The 24861-nt window shown below is 42.1% G+C and overlaps 3 protein-coding genes and 1 long non-coding RNA gene across 19 annotated transcripts in view; 1 reads left to right on the top strand and 3 right to left on the bottom strand.

The window, feature by feature from the left end:
* Positions 1 to 1805, bottom strand: part of LOC111249102 (uncharacterized) — a 37113-nt gene extending 35308 nt beyond the window's left edge. For 2 of the 5 annotated variants that reach the window (XM_022802477.2, XM_022802475.2), the window contains exon 1: positions 329 to 1805. In XM_022802477.2, coding sequence (XP_022658212.1) covers positions 329 to 530 — 202 coding nt within the window. In that variant the 5' untranslated portion in view covers positions 531 to 1805. The remainder of the gene's footprint in view (positions 1 to 328) is intronic. The other 3 variants (XM_022802478.2, XM_022802481.2, XM_086988136.1) reach the window with 3 other exon arrangements.
* Positions 1806 to 4086: 2281 nt separating this feature from the next.
* On the bottom strand, positions 4087 to 13910 carry ncd (non-claret disjunctional). Of its 4 annotated transcripts, none has more exons than XM_086988141.1 (7): positions 13875 to 13910; positions 8440 to 8512; positions 8015 to 8284; positions 7475 to 7548; positions 6526 to 6629; positions 5073 to 6270; positions 4087 to 4741 (listed from the first exon to the last, which is right to left on the bottom strand). In XM_086988141.1, the coding sequence occupies exons 1-7, from the start codon at positions 13893 to 13895 to the stop codon at positions 4544 to 4546; spliced, it is 1938 nt and encodes a 645-aa protein (XP_086844267.1). In that variant the 5' UTR covers positions 13896 to 13910; the 3' UTR covers positions 4087 to 4543. The 4 variants fall into 4 exon arrangements, with proteins under 4 accessions (XP_086844267.1, XP_086844266.1, XP_086844265.1 ...); XM_086988140.1 differs by having other exon boundaries at positions 8015 to 8287; XM_086988139.1 differs by lacking the exon at positions 13875 to 13910 and adding an exon at positions 9781 to 10057.
* LOC111248852 (RING finger protein 11-like) lies at positions 10849 to 24861 on the top strand. 5 transcript variants are annotated; one of them, XM_086988145.1, is made up of 6 exons: positions 10849 to 11950; positions 12215 to 12508; positions 13569 to 13636; positions 20058 to 20433; positions 20828 to 20983; positions 22213 to 24861. In XM_086988145.1, exons 4-6 carry the CDS (start codon positions 20314 to 20316, stop codon positions 22411 to 22413), a joined length of 477 nt encoding a protein of 158 aa, XP_086844271.1. In that variant the 5' UTR covers positions 10849 to 11950; positions 12215 to 12508; positions 13569 to 13636; positions 20058 to 20313; the 3' UTR covers positions 22414 to 24861. The 5 variants fall into 5 exon arrangements, with proteins under 5 accessions (XP_086844271.1, XP_022657601.1, XP_022657600.1 ...); XM_022801866.2 differs by lacking the exon at positions 13569 to 13636 and having other exon boundaries at positions 12181 to 12508; XM_022801865.2 differs by lacking the exon at positions 13569 to 13636.
* Positions 18105 to 24861, bottom strand: part of LOC147756037 (uncharacterized) — a 46982-nt gene continuing 40225 nt past the window's right edge. For 4 of the 5 annotated variants that reach the window (XR_015327136.1, XR_015327135.1, XR_015327134.1 and 1 more), the window contains 2 exons: positions 22182 to 22409; positions 18105 to 18229 (listed from right to left, as the gene is read on the bottom strand). This is a non-coding gene — a long non-coding RNA (uncharacterized LOC147756037). The remainder of the gene's footprint in view (positions 18230 to 22181; positions 22410 to 24861) is intronic. The other variant, XR_015327137.1, reaches the window with a different exon arrangement.

Consider the following 24861-nt stretch of genomic DNA (forward strand, 5'->3'; position numbering starts at 1 on the left):
CCGACAATCTACAAAAAGAACTCCGATAATCTTCCGTTAACGTAACATATAGCCTGGCTTAAGTGGGCATTTATCCAGCATACTGATTTGGTGAACTAACTAAGAAAGTAGTGCAAATCGACGTCGAGTATGGCTAAAAAAATCATGCGCCTAATGTGCTTGAAAGCCTGTTTGGGCCTGAGTCAAATTAAAATGGCCATATATATCTGAACAATTTTTTAGGTGTGGCTTTCTCCGACACGACTATAATTGTATATACATTGTTCCGCTTACTGAATTTTGCGGAACACGAACAACTTTCATCTGTCCGTATTATAAAGCAACTTACCACTAAGTGTATTAAGGTCCTTAATGTGGAACTGTTGGTCATGTTGATTGAAATAGATTACCGCATGCCGCTTATCGACGGTCGTTGAGTTCACAAGAATATCGCACTCACTGCGGCCTACGAAGATCATCGATGGCTGTAACCGAATAGGTTTTGCGTCGTAGGGAAGCTTAAGGCTCCATTCACCCATTCTGCCCGACATCCTGAATTCGAAACGTTGTCGAACGCCACCGTTGTCAACTTTATTGACACCGACTCCGAAGTGCGACTGCGGCACGAATGACGACCACGGCTTTTATTGTGGCCGCTGGGAAAGTCGCTAACAGAAGTCGCGTAAACTGCTGGGGCTCTTGTCACCGATGTTATCGATAAGGCAGAACGATTCGTCCGGTAAATTGGGAACGACGGAACCACAGCTGCTGTTCTGATTCTATTGATGGCGGAAAAGTTTGAGGAGGCCAAGGTTGTCGCTGCCCCGATCATCAGCTGCTAACAAAAGGTAATCTGATTCCGTTTGAAATTTGTACAAGAAGGCGAGTCTGTTCTCCGTACGAGAACTGTGAATAAGCTGTACAAAATTAGCTTTTTTTGCCTCCAGAGTTACACTGAGCGCTGACGTTCACGTAGGTTCTAATCACCCCTTAGCCTGTTAATTGTTTAGGTGATATTACACATTTTTAGGATCAGGGTCTTCAGACACTTCCAGATAGAGCAAAAGGGATACAGAAGCATTTCACGCTAATATATCAACAATAGCATCGTAACATTTACACCCGCATACGCACGCGATTGACACAAAACACTGAACTCAACACTTCTCTCTTCTTTTGAACTGTTTCCTTAAGGCCGAGGACTATCTATAGTACAGGGGCTGCTCTCCATAGCTGACCTCATAATCATCGCACATACTCTACCTATCAGTGCGACAGATGCTACACCGGAAACTACTAAGTCTAGAGGCAGCAGCCCCAGAGGTTATTGCAGTACACAGTAATGTTGATGAATTCGCTTTTTTCCAAATCAGTATCACCTCCTTTTCGGACGTGTGGCTTCGCTGTGGCTCCCAGAAGCATTCTTCGTCGAAGGTAACCTGATCGTCTTGATCTCTCATCAAAATCACGTCGGACTTTATCACACTGCTGTTATATTCATTGTCGCAACAGCCGCGCCAGTACTTCCCGCTCATCCACACTCACCACCATGCACACACATCCTGAAAGAGATGCTTCTCTTATGCGTGGACGGGCGAGAACATCGTTGACAATGAGTGATCGCCATGCAACCGTACCACAAGGCGATGGATTATTTCTCCGTCAGCAGCTTTCCAATTGCCTACATTCACCATATATCGCCTCTGACTACGAGCAAGACACATCGTGTCTGCCGCTTAGGGAGCGTTCACGATATTGCTGGTTGCCGCCGATGCTGCCGTTGGCGCTGCCATTGCTCCTTGGATGGCAGTAGAGAGTCGACGGGTTGTCTAGTTTGTTGACGTCGTCTGCTAAACGGCTGTGCAAATCCACCCGATTGGGCGCTGACTAACAGCTGGGCTGCTTCAAAACAGTGGCGCGCTCTTTCCACTCGGTTATCCTCACCGCCTAAATACCGAGACCGCTGCGCTTGCCAACCCTGAGCCATTCAGAACATTAGCGGCTGGGCCACTGCAGCTGCTGTCAACCTAACCTATAATTTATCGCCAGTGACGTGGTTGACTGGGCTCGTAAAGAAGAGAGGGCCATTTGGACAATGCCAAAGTAGTGGCATTATCAGAAATTCTAATAGCGGTAATAGGATCGGGTGAAAACACCCCAGCCAGTGTGATGCGACACCGGACTTATGATGCCCGCGGCTGTTGATGGCAATGGGAGACGCGTTGGCAACAGTCACGATAGGCACAAGCTTATCCTGTGACAAAATATCATTGAAGACTAACCATAAAGACAAGTGGTCAGAGCGCCGCGAACTGATTTGAAATGAAGCATAAAGGAAGAGAATCGACACTCCGTTAAGGCATGTCGTGATTGTATGTTTAAGCGAAGTATAATAAGCGGCACATAAGTGGAAGCAGGTCTTGTCTACATAATGCATTCGCCCTTAATCTACTAAAAAAAAAGGTTGTAACAGGTTATTAAGTAAACTGAAATGCAGATTCTGGTTTGTTAAGGAAGCTTAGTTTTCACTAGGTGAGGACCAGAACGATCTATGTTTTTCGTATAGCTTATCAATATGAAAAACATAGAACAAGGTAACGATAGTCAGCATAATGCGAAAATATTTTCCTGTGATCTTTTAGCGTATTCTTCTCCATATAAAATATCATGAGAGATAATTAAATATGCGTACCCCAACGTTTACCCTTCTATCGAAATGAACATCGTTGTTTACCGGCTTTCCTTAGCTTTCATGTATGCATGTCAATCGCGCGATAAAGCTTTGCTCTCTACATTAATTTTTGATGTATAAGAAAGCTTCCGCTTTCCGCGGCCAATATTCGTGACCAATTCGCTAAAGCTTCTTTTTGCAATGATGTATAACTGTTTGCGAGTATGCAATCACACCGTTTCGGGGGTTAAAGTAGAAAACAGTAGCAATTTCTGTACAGCTGTTGCATCATACAGGTGAATAATTCGGCCTTAACTCTACGCGTACGTTGATGCATACGCGTTATACATGACGTTTCTAGAGCCATAACAAAGCAAGACTTCATTTTAAGGACTTGAGATATGAATCAATGCAATCAAGACAAAAACGATTCCTGACGCTCCTTCAATTGCCTTCTTCAAATTAATTAGTTCATATTGCTCTGACGATAGTCTAATGCTGATTGTTAAATAGAAATGCTAATCATTAATTCGTTTTAATCTTTATTGCTTTAAATAAAGATTGCGTGATCGAAGCCGGTACGTGATGTCAATATTGAATAAATTCGTAAACTTGGATGAGACTTCTTTCACGAACTTTCAGAAGTTCAGCTAGGTATTGCCAAATAATAAATAAGTACAGAAATAAACCAAGCCAATAAGTAAGCCACAAAGTATCGATATGTATAAAGTAAAGCGGGACAAATATAGTGCTCGACTCTCGTTGGGTTGAAATGCAAAAATGACGAAATGCTGTTTCTATGGCGAATAAGAAAAACATAGTCAGGGAGCGAGAATCCGTTATTTTCATACGGAATTAATCCCAAGAGAAACAGTTGCATTTATACTGAGAACGATCGTACGACACAGCTTTGCACTTAGGTGGTTCCAGTGGATAACCATGACAAATAAAACCTAATCTTTTTTAGACGCTTATTAGTAGTTTCCTTTAAAGCTATATAAACCAATTCGAGCGTTATCGTACTCCATTAAACGCGTAATTGAAATCCAAATGCAGATTGCATCGGTTCATCTTTATCCGAACAAATTCGAAGAAAACAGGATTACGTTATACATTACGATACGGCATATTGCCATATTTATTCAAATACGTTAAAACTACCTAAATTAATGGCCTCAATTCATATGATACGCCTAATCGCACCTATTACGTAGCACGCAAATTCACCGCCGTGGTAGCATGCGTTATAACTAAAAGCAAAATTAATTACTATAGGTTTTACTCAATGCTAACTCCTGCATACAATACAATCACAACGAGTATCGTCGTGATGATCCTATGATCCTGTAAGGTTCTCTGTGAAATGGTTCCCTGTAGATAATTTATGTAACAACAATCCATGGCGCATAATAAATAAAACAATGACAATTAGCTGGTCTATTTTCTTCTTTTTCAACGAAATAGATATATTTTCACCTTATTTCTGTGTTGTCCTGCAATGTCGTCAACGTGCTCCCACATTACGTAGAAATAGTAAATAAAACAAACATGAGCACATGAGCACAATAAACATGTACATATATGGGCCCGTCAGTATACGACGTAGAATAGACGTTCCCATTACAAATATGATATGCGTATTACAAATATATACAATCCCTGGCAATGTTGTATCGTCTTGTCCTGGATTTCTATTTGCCTCAGTCCGATACCAAAGATGGACCGACGGTGTCCGGTCTAAGTTTGCTGCGGAAGAATCGGTAGCTTTTCAACCCTTCACACATCGTCATATAACAACGGCAAAGATGGAGAATACTGCGTTCATTTTTGCCTTAGTCTTAATCGGTGTTTCCTCAGCAACAAAATACAAAAGCCCATGAGGTTATTGGTTGATTACGCTTTATTGTTCTTCGAGGCGGGACCAATGTGTACCTCATTGACTTTCTGGGCAAACTTCAACGAATTAAGAGTCTCATTGACGTGAGCGGTAGCTGGCGATACGTTGACGAACATGAGCGTCTTCGAATTTCCGCCCAACGACGTGGAAAGAAGATGAGTAAGCTTTGAGTTACGATACGGAACATGCGCCGCCTGTAATTAACCGAAGATAAAAATTAAACGAAGTCGTTGCAATGGCAAAAACGAGAGCGGAACCAACTTCATTAATAGAAACTTGTTTTTGGATGATAATATTTTATATAAATGCAATACCAAACCGATCATCTTTCTAATCACCTGGCTCGTATTCATTCCTTAAAAATATAGGTTATCTTTGAAGGTTGGTGGTTTATAACGTGACAAAACTAGAGTCAAAGGGGCCTGAGATTCGTCTTCATTTTTATACACATTCGCGTGGTGATAGGTCAGGGGCGCATCATTACGCCTACTACTTTTTTGTGTTCGGATGTAGTTCGTAACTTACTTTATTCCCAAGGCTCATCATAACGGTCGATAGTTGCGTCAACGACGAATTGATATTTTTTGTCTCTGTGAAGCGTGCACCCTCGGCGCCCGACTCCTTTACCCTCTCTGATCCCGCCAAATCGACGAGATTTAACGTACTTTCACGGTGCACCTCGTTGATCGAATTTCGAGCGGTAATACGCAATTGAAAGACGCAATGGGAACGGGATGAACGCTCATTGCACTTTGTCGCTGCTACTGAACGGTTCTTCCGGGCCTTCTCCATAAGCTGGGCGATCTGTCGCACCGACTTCACTGAAATGGAGACAAGGTTCTCGACGAATACCACTTCACCCTTCCTTGGATCGGTGGTCTGACGGATATTGCACTCTTTCGATTTGTTCTTGTCTAGCAGATCCTGAATGGTTTCGTTATAGATCTCAAGGAACGATGCTTCGAGTGTATATTCCCAGCCAAACTCGCAACGTTCTTCAGTCAGCTGAAAGACACGATGCAGCGAGCGTGGAATAATGCCGAAATGCCGCTCCTGGGAATCATCTTCAAATTCGAGCCCTGGCGGGCCTTCCATCGTATACGTTTTTCCGGAGCCGGTCTGGCCGTACGCGAAAATGCACACGTTGTAACCATCTAGCGCTGAGATCACAAGTTGTTCAACCTCTTCAAAGACGTCAAGCTGCGTGACGTCGGCGCCGAGCACACGATCAAACTGGAACAGTACAGGAATCGGTTTACCACCAGGTTTCGTATTTGGCTTTGCGACCGTTAGAGTCTCTTCAGGGGCAGTGGTCACGGCAGAGTCGCCCTCCTCTTCGCAGATGGGCCGTACTCTCGCAAACACCCGGATGTTACCTTTCAACTCGAGCATTTGATTATGAATGTAGCGTAGACGACTCTCGTTTTCGCGCATCCGTGCCTTAGCTGCATCCCGTTCGCGATTCGCTTCTTCAATTTCCGAAGTTAGGCGCCTTGTCTCATTGCGTTCGTTTTCGAGCAGATCGTCAAGCCGCTTATTTTCCGCTTCCTTTATGTCCATATCGCGTTTAAAAGAACGGTGCTCTCGATCTAAGATCTGATAGCTTTTCTCAAGTGTTTCGAGCTCGATAGCCTTTGATTCAAGACGACTTTTGAGTCGGCCGACCTCCGATTGCAGATCTTCAAGTTGACCGCTTAAGGTCATCTTGTCACGCTTCAAGCTCCTGTAGGCAAATGAGGGAAGTAATGGCAATTGTTCACACTAATTAGTTAATGTGAAGATTAAAAGCTCAATTAATTTGACCAAGACTAACTTGGGTGAGATCTTCGGATTTCGGAGTACACGTTGAGTGCCTCAAAATAATATTAAGATGTCCTGAACGCACCGAATTAAATAGAAAACAAACCTAAAATCACATTTCAAATTACTATTCGATCAAACTATGCAATATGTCATTTACCACTAAAAATTTATTTACCCAATCTCCTCGATACGTTCCTGTAGATCTTCCCTATAACGAGTTGTTTCGGCAGTTAATTCCTGTTTCTCTTGTATCAACTGATCCGCTTGTTCTTTAGCCGCCTATTCAAGACAATATCAAATTAACTTATAATGCTGTTCTTCCAATGGAACTCATCATTCCATATCATTATCCGTATCTTTCGGAAATTGAGTTTACATCTATTGAAGAAAAAAAAAAAGATTCAAACCCGAATCACACGCCAGCAACTAGAAATGAAGTGAAAATGTACGTGCAATGATAACAGTATCTACTTTGTCTTCATGAGATACTAAAACGAAACTAGGCGGCCCCCTAATACAGTCACAGTAAATTATCTTTATAAGAATCTATGAATATCAAAATGAGAGAACTGAGAAATCGCAATCAAAGTAAAAAATAAGGTCGCTTCAATAAAGCCTGATGACTATGTTCACTTTGATTTCTGTAACAAAGTCGCAACACTCCTGTTTATATCTGTAATACGATAGCGATCCGTTCTCAATTAACGCGAGTTTGCTACCCGTTTCAGGCCATCGGCAGACCGCAAAATTTGTGCAGACGGCCGATAAGTTGCACTCACAGAGTGGAAACATATGGACTATCTTTTTTTTTTTAAAAATACGCTTCTAGGGATCACTTTGGTAGATATGTAACCAGTATTTAAGTATTCGGTATATTCAAGTTCATCAAAATTTACTCGTTACAAAGCCGGTTTTATTAATAGAAAGAACAGTGTATATTGTCATATATACTGTTCTTTCTATACAAGACGATATATGTTTGTAAATTAATAGCAATAAGTAGGTTGATATAATACAAATGAAATATAACAATGCTACATAAAAATGTATTATCACAAGCATAGATAACAGCGTGAGGTAGACGGGACGCAATTAATAGCACCAATGAATATAACAAAACTAACCTGAGTATTTTCAGCCATCTGCTTTTCGAGAGCAACCAACTTCTCGCAAATCTCTTTTTGTGACCATTGCGGAGCTGTAATTTAATACATAAAATGCTGTTCAGATCAATATGTCCTATAATCTATTCAATATAATCGGCTGTTTCTGTAAAATGTTTTTGCGATCATTTATTTGGGCTGTTACAGCATTATTAAGAATAATGCTGTAACAGCCTTTGAACATTTATAAATATATAGGGGTGAAAAGATTTAGACCCCTAAATGTCACGTCTATATGATATTTTTGGGAAAATAAAATTTATGAGGATCAAGTAAAAAAAAACAATCGTAATAGAACGTAAAGCAGGCTAGAACAAATTCGAATTCTTATGGTGTTTGAAAAACACAATCGCCTTAGAGTTCGTTTTACCTTACAGTGGTGCCCGGTATTTTTATCGAATATATTTAACGAAGTCACAAACTCCCACTGCCATTTACATTCCGCGAATGTAGATACCAAATGAAGCATCGATGCGTCTCATGTCTGGCCTTCTAACTAACCTCGGCCGTTTGTTGTGGTCCTGCCAGCGAGTCCGGTTCGAGCACCAGTTATCGCTCTGGAGCCTACTGACGAAGCTGATGCCGATCGCGTTAAGCCCGTTCCAGCTCCTGCTCGGACTCCTGGCGTAGTACGACCTCCTGGTGTTGTGCGTCCGGCTGCGCCTGTTCCGAAGTTACGTCCGGTTGCGGGTGCGCGTTTAGGGGTCGTTCTATTGGCCCCCAGCGATGACACCACCGGTTTGGTGACCTCTGACCGGATCTTTTTTGTATCTGCTACCAGGTTACAGAGAAAAATAGGCCAAAAAATATTGCATTACTATTATTTTTGTTCACAGTGAAACATGTGCATATTTTGTTGTTAAATTATTATTAACTAACAATTATTATTTCTCGCAAACAAATCTGTGGGCAGAATAACGACTTACTAGTGGCGACATTTAGATTTGATTGGCTGAGAGGTCGCTTCAACTTTGATCCAGAACCGAGCTGTGTGGATCCCTGAAATAAATGTATATAAATAGCCATTGTTTTACTTTTCACTATACAGTTGGCTCTTGTACAAACTTATTCTGTATAGGTATAACTACATCCACCGGCCGGCTTTGACCCCGATGAGAAACAGATAGTGCTGTTAAACTCACTTACTTACAAATTCTAATTCGACTAAGGAAGTTTTGAACGTCGCATGATGTTACTCCACACAAGAATTTGAGTAGAAATAAATTGGGAGGGAAACTTTTCGCAAATAGAGTTTTGTATTACGTTACAGATTAGGATCGAATTCCAGTAATTTATGATCAATGCATTATAAATAACGAAGAGTATGAGAGTGCGTGGTAATTTTTAGAGAAAACCCAAGGCTTGCATAATACACCCTCATAACCCTACATCGCACTACGCAACCTCCCCTCAACATCGTGCCGCTTTTTTTTAATTCACGAGCTACGCATCTGCGCTAAAACCAACTGCTGGCACTCCATGAAACCAAACAGCGACAAAATCCAGGCTGGTAGCTATTAAGAAAAAGAGGTCGCGTTTCACATTCATAACGAAATTTATGGATAAATGGCTTACAGACTTTCGACAAATCTGAATAATTTACGGGGTTATTTTTGCTATAGTTAGTCTTTCGTAGTCATTCCTAAATTCTGACTAATTGTTTAGTGTTAATAAAGAAATTTCTTCTCTGAAATTGTTAGTAAAGTGAATCGAACGTAATGTACACGGCAAGTGGACATTTCATTCAGGACGGAAGACTAATATAATCGAGGAGGCTACACACGTAAAGAGTCACGTTGCCATTTCTGTGTGGAACTCGTATGGAGAAAACATACTAACGTTTCTATTTGACAATGAGCAATCACCTCTTGGCACGGTATATAACAATGGCTCCTACTTGTTCCGTTTGTTTAGTTAGATCCAAGTAGCGTTCCGTTTCTACCGTTGCCGAAACCTACAGGATCGTAAACAGTCAAAACATGAACGGGCATTTCGTGGTTTTTATTATTACGAATAAATCGAAGTAAGATAATCTAGATGTTCTCTTTAGTTGGGCTAGTCTTCTATGACTAATCATTTTTGATTAAGCCCTATCATAGGTGGTGTGACAAATTCCTACGAGTAGCTTTGGACTAGCGCAGATCACAAGAAGCTCCTTCGACTTCGCTGAACGCCCGCCAAACCGAAATTCACTCTAGGCATCGCTGAGTAAGCCAAATAATTAATACATACATTAGGATATCAACTAAATTTAGCTGAAAACTTACGCGAGCCGTTGGTACCATACTATTTCCAGCCGAAGCCTTTGAGGGCCGTAAACTGGACATTCTGCACAGCTTTCAAATGGCACGTCTCAGGGAGTCTCAATAAAGTTCACACAACGGATAGACACAAACACCAAATTGAACAACGATATTGTAGTTCTTAACTCTCCGATTCGACTACATTCGACGGGTTCGTTGTAGGTGAACTAAATTAGCCGCTATGTGAGTTCTGCCGCCAATCGGTGGCAGAATCAAATTTGAATCTATTCCGAAACCGGAAGTTAGTCTGCCGGCGCCAAATTTTAAATACACCTCTTCTGACAGATAAATCGTAATTTATTAAGAAGCTTAGTAATTTTAAATAGGATATTAAGTATTTGATTCGAATCGGCTCGAATAAATTAACAGGTAAACGCATACGGTTAAATAAATACTCATTGTTTATGAACGAACCGTTATTTGCTTGGCTTATTCTACAGAACTAGACTGATCTTGTATGACGTACAAATAGTTTACTTGAATTTTAGTCAACGAAATGATTAATAATTTTGCTTCATAGCGATGTGAGACTTCTCCGATCAAACTTGCGAATAGATACCGTTGCTAAAAGCAATAGCTTACTCTTGTTTATTATACCCAATTCTATCTACGTATATCAAACTTGCTAATAGATACCGTTGCTGAAAGCAATAGCTTACTCTTATGTATCATACCCAATTCCATCTACGTATATCAAAAATGACAAAAGAGGTCAGAGATGAAAAGATCTGCTCAATCTCTCCACAACAATAATTCACTTAACTGCTGGTAGAGTGTTAAGATTCTTTTGGTTTCTAGAAAAAATTCAAATAAGTAAAGCAAAAGCCCTCAAGACAATTTTCGAAGTAACATCGATACGTGATACCAAATACAAGCGAATCATAGAGTGATAATTCCAAATAAATCAGGCTAGTCGACTGAGATAACAAATCGCCCGGTCATAATATCCAGGTCTTGTTTTCATTTAGCTACAACCACGTGATTCATCCACGCGTTATTGTGCAAGTGCCCTTTCCACTTCGTCATTAACTTCTGCTGAATCCTTCGCCATTGTACTCGACAGCTGCTCGAAGCAGCCTATAGTGCTGCCACTGTCGATAATACAAGGTTCGACAGGAACGGTATCTGGTGTTGCGTTTGGTATACAGCGCAGCATTAAGGCAATAGAAGCCATCTAGCCAGTCCGTTCTCAACAGCAGGCGGTCGCGACTGAGCTAGCAAACAGGCGACATAACTAGAGGATATAAGTGTGTCTGCTTGCCCGTCGCTCCATTATCATTTCCTTGTGTCTGGCCAGTTGTCTCAATGACGGATCACTGCAACATATAACAATAGAAATTATACTATTATTAGTACTTCTTCTTTTTCTATGCTGTTAATGCAACAGCGGCTGCTTTCGCCTCCGGCGCCACCGTTGCTGCCTGTTGTCTAAGGGACACCAGCATCGTCGTAGTCGGGTCGCTGTCCCCTTTGCTAGTACTGCAGCTTCAGCCGGTTCCACAGCAGCAGCAGCAGCAGCAGTAGCATAGACAGCACAGCAGTCAGTCAATCAGTTGACTACTATGAGCCACAGCGTGCTCGAGAGCGAGCCTAAAGCGTATGTCTCTCTGTGAGTGCGTGTCCCGTCTCTCTCGGTGTGGCCTGTCTCGTGTTACTGCCATAGTGTCGACACAAGTGAATTGCATACCGTCGCTACCGCCGCTATGTTGTTCGCCGTAATTCAGTGAGAGTCCAGTGCCTCTGTCAGCCTGTTGTGCGTACTAGTCGGTCGGGGCATCTGGCAACGGCACCACGCATTCAACGTCCCGTAGTTAATGAAACAGCAAGGCTGAGCGTCGACGAAGGCCAGTGTTTGACGAATTTAGTGATACTCGGTCATTTTGCGCGTGCCTCTGCGAGTTGGAGCAAGCATTTGTTTTCTGCACCAAATCTGTTTGGGAGTGAGGAGAGTGAAGTCGACACGAGTGAATGCTGAGTTACAACTTCTGGGTCTAGCAGCCGAGTCGTCTACGGGGTTGCGTCTGAATCGTGCTGTGTTCAGGGTTCTGAGCTGGATGATTGTTCGGTTTCTCTGCACTGGACGGGACAGAACGCATTCGCTGCAATCGGTGTCATCTAGACGCCTTCACAGGAGGTAAGTTAATAAGATTGATGCACAAAAGTGAAGTGAGTACACTCCCTGTGAAAACCTTGTAAGGGAACGCGCAAACCATAACAGTATGTCAATTGTCTGTTTTTCGGCATCAGATTTTGACTCTGATAACGACAGTAGCCGGACATAAGACTCAAGCATTTATACTTATTTCGATCTTGATTGTAATTTAATTTATATTACTAAGTTGCATCTATTCTTTGACGTTCTAGTCTTCAAAGCGTATTTTTTTTATGGTTGAACCAGCGGAGAAAGGAAAGATTATCTGGGCCTACTATCCGTTCGGCCTTCGTCAAACTTCGCTTCGAAGCAATCGTGATTCGTTCGTTCGTTCAGCTGCTGCTCCTGTGGCTATAGCGAGTATCTTGGACGATTTGTCTCGGGCGTTCCTCGAGCTGTGTTCGTCTTCAATGTACGCGCAGCCTTGTAAAGCGACTCAATGGTGCTATCGCAAGAGTGCGAATTGCTAACAAAAGTGGAACGCAACTGGAGTAGATGTCGATGGTGGTTAGGGCCCAGTTAAGTGCTACCGAGCTGCTTGTAAGTGAAGCATACTTATTCATTAATAGATATTACGGATGATACTGTTATATCTGTCAATCATACTTGTGAAATGAGTAGCGTCAGGATCTACAGATCCACGAACATCGAGGATGATCACAGCATTTGCAGCACGAAAAATATGTTGTTGTTGTTTATGGCGATCGGTGCTGTTGCCACCGTCGCGCTGCGTTTGAGTGCTACTTTCCTCTTGTACGTTCTTGCATAACCGCTGGAGCATTCGAGACGTCATTGCAGTGGCAACAGAAGAAAAATACGAGAGAGTACTTCTGGTCATCTATTCCGGCCATCACTAGGTTCAGGCCGGATAGACGGCCTGCAGCGACCATAAACTTCGACAATTAGTTGAGGTTGTAGTATGTTTTGAATTAATAGATCAGTTTTTGCGTAGCTGGATTTTGATGTGGTACAGCGCTTAGTTACAGTTGGAAATGGGAATGTCGCGTCGACATTAACTCCGTCGTTAATTTTTTGGGAGTCGTAGTACATTGAGAACAAATGTACAAGTAGTGTTGGTAGAATGGCAGTGGGAAAAACGATGAATATTGAAATAATCGCTTGTCCTGTTTGGTCCCTCCGAATTGCTCGCGTTGGTACGCCTACTCTGGCAGACTTGTGAAGTAATGCTAGAAAACAAGTTTTGCTTGATTGTCACTTAGTCGGCCAATGATGGTTAGCAAACGTTTTGCTTCAGGCGTTTCCGCCTACAGCTTCATCGCGAATTTTCCTAGCAGACTCACGATAACAACAAACTGACAAGAAATCTTAATTCATAGCTGACCTCATTACCGACGGTCAGTGGGGAGCTGCGAACTCAATCTGTTAGCCTGTGTATTTATCGAAAGCAATAAGAATCAACCAAGAAAACACCTGTCTATGTGACATGCTCTTCGGGTATTGATACCAGCGATCGTCTCTAACGTTTGATAATCTCTCATTATTGTTAGAACTACTCGATATGTGTATCATAATGTTGAATCCATATACATCTTCAATCGTTACTTAAGCACTGATGTTTTTGTTCGCTACTTCTATTGAGGTTCTACAACTTGAACGATGGTCAATGATCTGTTCCTTGCAGCTTAATGCCTACTACACATAATTCAGGTATGTCATTTTAGACTGTCCTTAGTTAGCTGTTATCGTTGTGTCGTTGCTCTAACAGTTTTTTTTTTATCTGCACATACTTGGCTGTATTGTTTAGCCAGCGACATAACTATTGCTATTACTAGCCGCGTTGTCATGTGTGCTTTTGTTTGCTGCCCTGTGTTCATTGTTTACTATTAGGACAAGCAGTGGATTTAAGCAACAAATAGATATACATAACAATTTCGATCTCCCTTACTGTTGTTAGCTCCGTTGTCATAGTTGCAAGATGCCGTTTTACTGCGCCTGTCTGCTGCTTCACGTACCTTTGCTGTGTGGTCCTAATTCTGTGGCAGTAGCCGCCACCGTCGTTGTTACATGAGCTGCCCAGCTGTCTCGACGTTTTGCCGCTGCCATGTTTATCTATTATGTTCGTCTGTGACGATGTTGTCGATCGGCGAGATGGGCCATCGGGAGACGCCGCTGTTGTCTTTTACCGCCAGTCTTTACAGTGACCCAACGTTAACACAATTGCACCGCTGCTAGTGGTGATGGCGCAAATCTTACTATTGCGCTACTCGATCGACGAAGAGCTAACCGGCGTCGTCAGTGCCGTCCAATGACCAACAGTCAACAGCGGCGGCAACAAACGGCCACAGCCAACCGAACGGTGGTAAACCATCATGGTAACTTTGTGAACCCTAGTAACTGTAACGGTTCTACTGTCGTTACCACTATAACTACTAAGATGGCGCTAGCGCTGCAGTTGTTGTCATTTTTGCTGTTATTTTGGCTGCTGCTGAGTTCAGGGCCCTTTCAAGGCAACGACACGCCTGCCTGCACGTCTGCCTCTCCGTGCTATTTCATATGGGAACTGTCCTAGCAGGCGCTGGTTATCTCCTGCACTACATTCGTTGTCGAGACTTCACCCTTACAGCTACCAGTCAAACAGTAGTAACAAGAGTTACGTCGCGCGTTCGAACTGTTGATAATGTCTCCGCTGGGGCGAGGCGAGGAACCACATTCGCGTACTAGTAGCTGAAAAATTTCGCCCCGGTAGAGATATGCTCTGCGGGTCTGGCCCTTTGCAGCACGCTACCTTAACTGGCTGGGGTATTCTGCGGGTTGTATGTTTTGTTCACATGTATAATGAATATGTGTATGTCGGCCATCCGTGTATTTATCTGATCGTTGTCTGTTTTGGCCTCCATCCATGTCCATGTAGGTAAACGCAGCTGGCGATTGTGCAATGCTCGGTGGCTGGAACTATCATTGCAGTAGTGATGTCTAAGCAGCACGCTGATAATGTGCGAAATTCTCTCAACAAAGTAGCAGCAGTAACGCCAGGAGAGACTGCGGCCATAATTCCGCATTGCAATTCCATTGACGGCAATAACCGTGACGGCAATTGGTAGTCGGCGCTGGTTGCAATCCTCTCAGCGTCTGCTGCTGCTGCTGGGCCTGTGCCTGTTTCCGACGCTGCTTCCACAGGCAGAACAGAACCTGCTAGTCGCAGCGCGTCTGTATCGTAACGGCAGTTTGACAACAGCAGCGAGCATTGCATCTATCATCAGTAGCCGCTGGTACAGTGACGTTGTCCGATTGACTCCGCTGCTACTAGCTTATAATTCTCCTATATATCTATTAATCGACGGGATATGGTATATATACTAGCGAGAGGCGCGCCACTTTGGACGGTATTATAACGTTTACGTGTTTCACATTGAGTTGCTATTGGGTAATGTGTTAGTTGGTGGTCTACCCATCAGCTTCGTACTTAGCTGGCACGTTTTTTTCTATCTATGTGTGTGTTCGAACCTGTGTGGAGGTTACTTGAACAATTACTTCCTCCCCCATTCCCACGATTTCGGTGAGCAACGACAAAATGGGTCGTGCAGCGGAGGAGCGACTGTCTGACACGCGGGTAGGTCTTTAAGCTTTGGATAGTGATCACGTCCAGTGTTCAGTAGTAGTGTTTTTAGCGGTTAAGCTGCCGCATCTCGGTTCAGTTTGCATTCGATTGCGAGTGGGCTTGGGTACAATTTAATGAAGCTTCGTTATTCGTCTGAGCTTTCGTTGTTTGGTACCTGTTGGAAATCTCTCAATTTATCCACACCGTTAAACACTACATTTATTCATGCGCGTAGCTGAAGCAAAAAGTACACAGCATAGTTAGACGTTGTAAGATTGCGCCGTAGTAAGTGCACCAGTTTTATGTTAATTTCAAAGAATAGTAAGCGCTTAACCCCGGTGTTCAATGATTATGCTGGAGAAACAGCACAATGCCTGGAACCGGCACTTTTTTAAAAGGGCATTAAACTGGCGAACGTAGATAGGCACAACTGCCAGCACAAATTTCTGTTTAAACGAATGTGTCTGCTATATGACGGCGGTGCTGCGGTCTCAGATGACTCAGCTGTTGCAACTGGCGCGGGATCAGCGGACTTTTGCGGGCCAGGAGAAAGTAGAACGCGGAAGTAAGATTGTTCCTATCAAGTTATTGTAAGCGGTTGTTGTTTTTTTTTGACTGCTTAGAGTAGATGCACATGGCGGCTGACCATAACAGCTGCCAATGCAATGAAGGATCTGTGCCCTATTTGAGTGTATCCAGAAGGAATAAACCTACATGAATTATAACGAGGCTGCTATAAAATAGAGAACGAAAAAAAGAGCTTTCCGAATGTTATCCTTTTGTTTAGAGTCAAGAAAGCCTGATTCAATCGTTCAGGTTTGATGGATTCTTCTTTGGGAAACTGATGGTAGCTAGACGCGGTTGCGTAAAGAAAGTCCACTGCAAACTTGCCCTTATTTTCTTTGTATATTGAGTGTTGTATAGTGGTCGGTTCCTCGACAGAAACTCGGTTATCGCATTCGATATCATTAACGTTATGAGTGATTACCAAGCGTTACGTGGGATGGTAACCGTTCATAAGCTTGCAACAAAGGCCAAATTGTGCTAGCACAGTGGAAATTTCGATTCTGTGTTTGTTGTTATGCAGTTTCGTTAACGAGTGGGGATTGAATAAAATCTAATCATTGCCTTTGATTCTTTCTTACTTTTGGAAACGAGTGTGTGTAAGGATTTCTTTTTCCTTAACGCTAGATAGTTCAGACCTCAAATCATCGAGAAATATGTAGATTAGAGACTCGCTCAAAAACCAAAAATGAAAACTAAATATAATCATATGTTTTAGAAAATAGGATCAAAACAAAAAAATATTTTCTACCATTTCAATCACAACACAAAACCTCTTTCCATATACAATCTTCTTAGTATAATAACATTGAAATGAGTCGACCTAACGTACTACAATATCATGATGAACATTTACCACTGCAGTTGTTGAAACTGGAGTTGAGCCCGTAAGACCAATCGACAATCGTCGCAAGAATTTAAAACAAAGTAATTTTCGCTCATTGACGCGAACGTCTAACCTTTCGTTTGATTTAACGTTTTTTTTACCTCCCCACTCCCGCTTCTACTAAAATTGATACATGTTTCACCCTAGGCCATTCCCTCGTTGTTTGTGTTTACTTAGTAAGTCATAGGGTCTAATAGCGATTTTTTTCGACCGATTTAAATTGTCCACACAATCCAATAGCTGGATTCTGCAGCTGACATTTTCGCTATCATCAACAGCAATGGCGCCTATTATAGAGAGTGGCGCCATTAGCTGGCGACAAGATCTAGTCCACTGCCGACTATTGCCTCTCGTGCAGCTGCTGCGACTCGCGTGCCGAACTCAACGGCGAACGCTGATGTTGATGTCACCTTTCTTCTATCCGTATCAACACGCACTGCGCAATATAGCGAAACAAAAAAACACGTATAGAGCATCTCGTGGATTGCTGCTGATAGACTTTGCTGGGTTATTACGCCTCGTATAGAGTGCGCGCTCGATTGATTTAGTTGAATGCTGATAAAGTATAGGTGGCCCATGGTAGCGTATTCGTTTGTGATATAGTTGCAGTGGAAATTGGTTTTGATATAATACTTGCTTTATAAGTGAAACCTATCGAATAGCTATTACAACACCATAGCTCGTTGTTGGCGATTTCGTAAATGCTGTTATTTCCGTATTTGGCTTCGAGTGGGTCGAGGATGTGGTAACTGAGTATTAAATTTTATTTAAAATGATGTGAACATTCTGTGAGAGAAATAAGCAACGGGAGTTCTATGTTTAGAAGTGCCGTCAGGCGGCTGCATTGGCTGAAGCGTTAAAAGGGGGTTAGAGGGGATGACAGTTATTTTTCTGGCAGCTTCACTGTCGACTCCTTCGTCATCGTCATCAGAAGATGAAGAGAAATTTTTATAGCGTCAATGAGATGTAGAACGCTCGCGCCTCTGGATCGAATACGACCTTTCGCGCCGTAATTGTAGCTTAACAGGAAGGGAAACCTCCAGTTAAGAAATCTAGCTGTTTTGCCCTATGTGTTGACCAACATTTATCCCCGTCGAAAACAACCTCATATTGACAAACAGCCGGTATTAACAATTACCGTCCATTTTATTAGAGTTTTTTTAATTGTTGCTGTTTACCAGATGTATTCATAAAGTAGCTTTGCTGGCCTTACGTAGCGCATGTTACGATGGGGTCCATTTTGCGTCATTGCCTGAAAAGTTACGAAGCACAGTCACGAAGGCATTCACATAACCTTAATATTATGATGGTGACACAATATCGAACTTTCCGTAGGAGCGGTGCCAAAACCGGCTTCTTATTCTGGTGACCTCTCTACTGAGGTATCACATTCAGTACGTGGCTAATCAATTAGCTATCTTCACTTATTTTGTATTGTTTTTGTAATTCGCCAACGAAAGCAGCACTGGCCTTGTCAGGGTCGTGTCACTCTGAAAGATCTAACCAAACACGATTGATTTCAACGTACAAAGCTTTTTGTAGTGTCTGCACATAACTGACGTAGTAATACGTACGAATAATAATAAATGGCTGCGTAAAAAATACTATCTATTCATTGATATCTAGTGTGTACATTGTACCGTGTAAACGTGTGTTTACTTATTCTTTGATATGGTCGATAAAGGGCGCATGCTTTTCGCGTGCGCCCGTCCTAGGGTACGTTACCGAAAGTATCGTATAACTGTGTGCATGTGTCAGGCAGACTGTTCCCATGTTGCGTCTTGGATCACGCTAGAGTGAGTAGCGTGTACCTGATGCTAGAGTTCATACAAATTCACGGTACAGACACGTATCTATCCAAAATGTCTAGGAAAAAATCTAGCATACGTGCGCTGCTTCTTTTTGCTGCTAGCAAGTTTTTATTTGCTTGTATTACGCATGTGCCGATTAGTACGGTTGATAGTACTGCTGGAACTGCAAGATAATCTAAAGATTTCAATAGAAATTTAATTTTTCAATAGATATCACTGCTTTTAGCAGTTTAAGGACAAACTTGTCCGCTTGTTAAACGAGTATCTTCACTAAAATCATTAACATTGCTTGTTCGAGTAAATGGGTCGCTATAGAAAAAAATACAAGATAATATTGCATCGCCAGGTGCATCAGTCGATTTTTTACGGCTATGCATCGAACTAGGCGACATGAGTTCAAGGCTCACATGAAGGTTACACGTCTTTTGATCGATGAAGTAATTAGTTGCCAACATTCTTGTCCATAGTAAGGATTAAGAATGCGTTTCACTTTGACAGTGAGCTTCTATAATTTATGCTACAAAACGACTCAATCGGCCTTATTACTTCTGCACTGTCGTTTGCTGAAAGCAAGATTCTAATATATTCGCTTGTCCGGGGTGGTTGATCTGTTTTTGAGAAAAGACCTATTTACCTTAAACACGTTAGCACCGGCAAGTTTGTACACTCCTAACCCGCATGCACACACAGATGCACAATCAACATAGCAGTATTTCCTTGATCGCTTTCCTGTGTACCTGACAAGATTCGAACTCTTAAGGTTCGAACAAAGGATCGTCCAACGAAACATAACGCGAATAACTGAATCAAATAACCTGGTTTTGTGTTTATGCAAAAGTTCACTCGCTATCGCCGACAGTTGACATTGTTTTTGTTAAAATCAATTGCATATGGGATTCAAATTTTTCATTTTGACAACGATTACATTCAACGTGATTCCCGGTTTGCGAATTTTCACCCATTATCAGGCTTTGTTTACCTTGACCTGCGTCAACAGGTTCTTAGGTTATCAACGTAGCTGCCTATGCACTCTATCGGAAGTTCACTGTCCGTTCGAGGAAATCCGTCTGTTACATAATGCGGAGTGTGCGAAATTTTATTTTGTCTATACTTCAGCGTACGTTATCGTACAATTGACAATGCGTTTAGGTGCGCTTTTTTACGAATGACTGAGGTGGGGATTTGGGATTTCATGTTAGCGCCTTCGGTTCGTTTTCTAAATATGCCATACATAACGAATTGTCGTTGGTACGATGTTTTACTTTGTAGATGCGATGTTCAAGTTCTTGGAGTACGCCTTTATCTCACCGGTGATGCAGCGATAACCAGATTGGAGTAATTTTGTGGACACGGCCTAAACGTGCCGAGGTCGCGAACATCACTGATTATCTGGGTCAATGAGTCGTCCATAAAACTTGAGTTTGTTTAAAAAAAGCCTCAATACCACCCTAATCTCAGTAACAGGATATCCGTCGACATAGCCGTAGACTAAAGGCCACAAAGTTTCGCTTCACGGTTTCAAGATATGGGAAACTGTTTAAAGGGCGTTGGCGGCGATAGTCTATCGCTTCTACGAGAGCCAAGGGATTCTCTGAGCTCCCCAGGGGATGCGTTGGGCCCACCTCCACCGTATCAGCTAACACATGTGAGTATTGATACCCTGCATCGCCTTCAACGAAACTGCGAATTCAAAGAAGTACGATAGTTACATAGAGCGCATAGAACTTCGGCAAGTAAACAAAAACTTTGACGTAAAAACGATGTCTACGTGCGATTTTGACATTGCAGACCAGCATCATCATCATGCCAACCTAGCTAAATATTAGTTTGAGTGCAACGAAATTCGCGCAAAAACACTATTATTTAAAGAAACGAGTGATATTCAATTGATAATTAATACTGATTTTGAGTGAAAGACCAATTGTTCTAAATAGCATAAATTATTTGAGTAGATTGAATCGAGTAGTCTAGGTAGGTTCATCCTCTATTGACCTAATTCGGTTCACCCATCACCCGTTACTACGCACCGGGTATTACAGGAATCCGTACATCTTCCACAATTTTTATCAACACCAGCGCCCTCACATCCCGCGGGGGCACCTGTCGTTTCGGTTGGTGGAATTCCTCGGAGTACTCAGGAGCTTGAAGAGATCAAACATGCGCAAAGACAAGGATTCATCCGGCACTTACCGAAGGTACTGGCTAAAGAGAAAACGGAGGCAATTGACATGTTGACTAAATAGCGGGGGACTATTGAGAGGAGTAAATAGTGAGACAGAAATAGCGCCCACGAACGATGTGGTCTTGTACCTATCGTCGCAATAGGCTGGTTATTGACTATTTGGTATTCAGAATGAAAAAAATCGACTTTTTTTTGTTTTTGTTCTTTTGAAAAAAACGTATGTGTGTGTGCACATGCTTCAGTTAGTACCGTGGTTAGTGTTATCAACAATTTCGCCTGGATATCGAGGTATTATTTACGAACACTTAATTGCCCCGCTACACAATTAAGGCTTTCATCGGTATTGCACACGCCGATGTGTTTACACTTGTCGTGTGTCATTTAGACTGGGCGAATGAACATGAAAGCACGTCCGACATAACATTAATCTGTCATTAACGTGAATTGGGCAGACCAATACAGAGCGGAACAACCTTCTGAAATTGTTTAACACTTTTATTTTTGCTACATGTTGCTTTCCTGCATTCCCTTTAATGAAATACAAATTTTGGGTTTATTGAAAAACCGCACACGTTTAAATTATTGGCAAAACAAGGGTTACACAAGTATTACATTTCATAGGATATTTTGAAGCATAATTACTGTGCTATAACATTGTCGCTATGTTACTTGTTGAGTATGATTATCCTTTTTAAATCCTTTTTATGCGCTTAAGAAATTCTCTTTTACCGAGATGAGTAAAGTGGTGGCACAGTTTATACAAATATCAATTGTAGGTGAAATGCGCCATGTCTCTATAAAGTCTTCGTGTTTAAAGAGCTTTTTGATTTAAAACCGCTGTAATTTTCGACATTATCAAAGTTTCACCTTCCTTGGGACGCTAAGGTGGTTCAAGAAAAAAAATCAAACACAACTTTGTTAGAGATTCTTGTATATAATACCTAGGCTAATTTACTATACCTATAACACAAACAAAGAACTTAAAACACAACAGTTAAAATCAAGCAGTTCCAAGCGAAATTAGGTCTGGAGCATTTAAGCTCTTTAATCAATCAGAAATACGTAAGAAATCATCAAGGTCTATATATACACGTCCTATCATTGAGCACCTGACATACTATCTGGTGGTATTTTTACTGAATTACATAATCTAGGTTGTGTGATTACATAAGACAGAAACATAACTAGAGCATTAGTCAGGGTATTTCTACCTTTCACGTACGATTGCCGTCTCGATTTCAGGGCCCATTTGACGGCAGCGGCCGTCAAGAGTGTCCTATTTGTATGGGTGAACTGGCTCTGGGGGAACCGGTTCGCTTCCTGCCATGTCTTCACTGTTACCACGTAGAGTGCATCGACGATTGGCTTCTCCGGTCACTCACGTGTCCGTCATGCCTCGAGCCTGTTGATGCCGCTTTGCTTTCGTCCTACCAGGCGCCCTGAAGAAACCAAATATGAAAACAAAACGCGCTTCCGACAGAATTTATCGGAGATACAAAGGAACCAAACCAGAAAATCAAGGAGGACCATAAGGCCCGCAAACTGTTGAACCACTCCAATGTTCACAGGCTGATGTAAGTTTTGGACCAGCAAGCTAAGCCGATATGAAGGCTATTATAACATTCCTCCGCCGTAGACTCAAGCGTACGAAGACTGCTGCTCTCGGATCTTTCGGCTAGGCGGTTTAGCATGAAACTTCGAGAACGGAAAGCGGGGTCATTAGATCGCTTGTTACTTACTTTGTTCCCCTAAAAACTGGCCCACTCACAGAAAACGGGTTCGATCCTAAATACAGGGTTTTTCTTAGATACGTTTGACAGTGGCGTCATTGGTCCTCCGTCCATCAAGGACAAAGCCGTGGAACGAAGTAGACTGGAGCAGAAGACGACTGGAGCAGTCCTTGATGGTGCAAGTATCAAAAAAACGATATACGTGTAAATACGCTTAGGTTAACGATTGACGCTTCGTGAAGTTCTATACCCGACCCAGCAAGAACGGTTCTAGGGAAGACAGAACTAGAAAAGTGGACGCAAGAATCGACTCGAGTAGTTCAGCAGAAAGTGAAGACATTAATATTGATGTACAACGAATTACGTCCGCAGCGTGTACGCAATCAAGAGTAGCACAGCTCAGTAAAACTTCACACTTTTGTTTGTTCAGGTCAAAATGCATTCGCAGCGTTCGAGTTCTCCGTGCACTTTTTAACCATGTGTAGGCGGAAATCAGAACTGTATTCGACAAAACCACGCCAGTCGCCCAGTGAAAGGACCTGGGCACGAGTGATAACTAGATCTATTCATGTCTAATGTGGATGTTTGGTGATAGATAAATGCCAATGGCATCGCTTATTGCTTTGATTTGACTACAAAAGGAGCAGCGGAAAACCTGAACAAGATAAATAGATACTGAAAAATCATTGTCATATGTTCTGTGACACACATGTACCGACTATTACGATTTCCACGTTCATTGTATATATTTGTTTGGTTATATCATCATCCATTTAGGTGGCTATTACTCTGTTCAGTTCCGAGCCACGTATATTCTTTTTCGCAGTTATTATATGTGCGTGTATACAATGTTGGTATATGCCAATGTTATGCTTGGTTCAATCATAATTTGAGGTCGTAGAATTCGTAGTGGCAGTTGAAACAGTGGCAATAAACAGGTTATCAGACGGAACAACTGGGAGTGAAGACGTGAGAAAAAAAGATCAGCAGAGGAGAAATGTGCTGCGTTCCTCGTGTGCGTGACTGACACATTTCACGAGATAACTGTGCTTTACAAAGAGACTGGCTATACTTAGAACGGGTAGGCGAGTCTATGGTGATATTTGAACCTAGTATACAGAGTGTGATCGCAATTTTTCGTTGTTTTCCCTTTGCTATGAGTAACCTCTAAGTTAAGTTCATATAGTTGGTCATCGTAGCAGTCTTACGATTGAATTGTTTTTGGCTCTTCAAATTCTTTTAGTGATAATGACGATAACATGTTAGATGAACGGCGGCAAAGAAAGGCGAGCACCGCCTGGAAGCAGATTGCCTTTAGCTGTTCTCGAAACTCTTAACTTATAGAGCCAGATAGAACTTTGCAAAAATCCTATACGGCAAAAAACCTAACACAAACGAGAAATGAGCGGAACGCGATGGTTCACATATGTATATATTAATGAATTTTTCGAGCGCTAGCTACATTGCAGGTAAGCTTAGAACGAAAGTAGGGGAACGTAAACAGACGTCAATAAGTTATTGATAGAAACTTTGAGAGTGATTTTGTTCGTCAACTGTCTACCGGATCATCTGTACAGATATCTTAGCATTTTGCTGTTATTATGGATGTTCGATCGGCAGCAACAGCACGATAGGCTGAATGACGTGAAGACGTCCTGCTGCGTAGTAGCTGACTGCACGACACGATAATACGTTACATCTGTATAAGTGATATGATAATGAGGCGGAACGTCGGAATTTTACGTGTATATATACACACAACTGTACATAAGTCATGTACGTGGTATTACTGTGATGGCTGTCTGTGTGCGCGTCTGTCACACAAACAGCAACACGACACAAAAAAGCGACAATAAAACAACAGTGTATAAGATCGTATGAACCAGTTTAAATCGAATGGAAATTTTTCCTAAATGAAAAATGCATCTAACCGCTTGCTGCTGCTGCTGCTGCTGCTATTTCCCCTTAGACAAAATTGAATAGATTGTTCGTCATCTAACATGATGATATTTTACTATCGATTCTCTTAATCCATCCCTTGTGTGACCGCTTGTCAACGAAAACACGCGTCGTGCTAAATAAAAATAGCTCGACACGAACAGAATTTTCGTGCGCGTAAAAATAAAACTCAGCTGAAAAGAAGACTTGGCTGGGAGATCTA

This window comes from Varroa destructor, unplaced genomic scaffold (genome assembly GCF_002443255.2).
Source record: "Varroa destructor unplaced genomic scaffold, Vdes_3.0 BEIS01000004.1, whole genome shotgun sequence".
Lineage (NCBI taxonomy): Eukaryota > Metazoa > Arthropoda > Arachnida > Mesostigmata > Varroidae > Varroa > Varroa destructor.

What these genes read in the sequence shown, in the direction of transcription:
- ncd (XM_022801862.2), bottom strand. Translation starts at nt 9,840, where the DNA reads ATGTCCAGTTTACGGCCCTCAAAGGCTTCGGCTGGAAATAGTATGGTA. An exon ending in AAATCTAAATGTCGCCACTA is followed by an intron (nt 8,288 to 8,439) that starts GTAAGTCGTTAT and finishes GTAACCTGGTAG; the next exon opens with CAGATACAAAAAAGATCCGG. An exon ending in AGATGGCTGAAAATACTCAG is followed by an intron (nt 6,630 to 7,474) that starts GTTAGTTTTGTT and finishes TGTCTTGAATAG; the next exon opens with GCGGCTAAAGAACAAGCGGA.
- LOC111248852 (XM_022801866.2), top strand. Translation starts at nt 20,314, where the DNA reads ATGGGAAACTGTTTAAAGGGCGTTGGCGGCGATAGTCTATCGCTTCTA. An exon ending in CACCGTATCAGCTAACACAT is followed by an intron (nt 20,434 to 20,827) that starts GTGAGTATTGAT and finishes CGGGTATTACAG; the next exon opens with GAATCCGTACATCTTCCACA. An exon ending in TCATCCGGCACTTACCGAAG is followed by an intron (nt 20,984 to 22,212) that starts GTACTGGCTAAA and finishes TCTCGATTTCAG; the next exon opens with GGCCCATTTGACGGCAGCGG.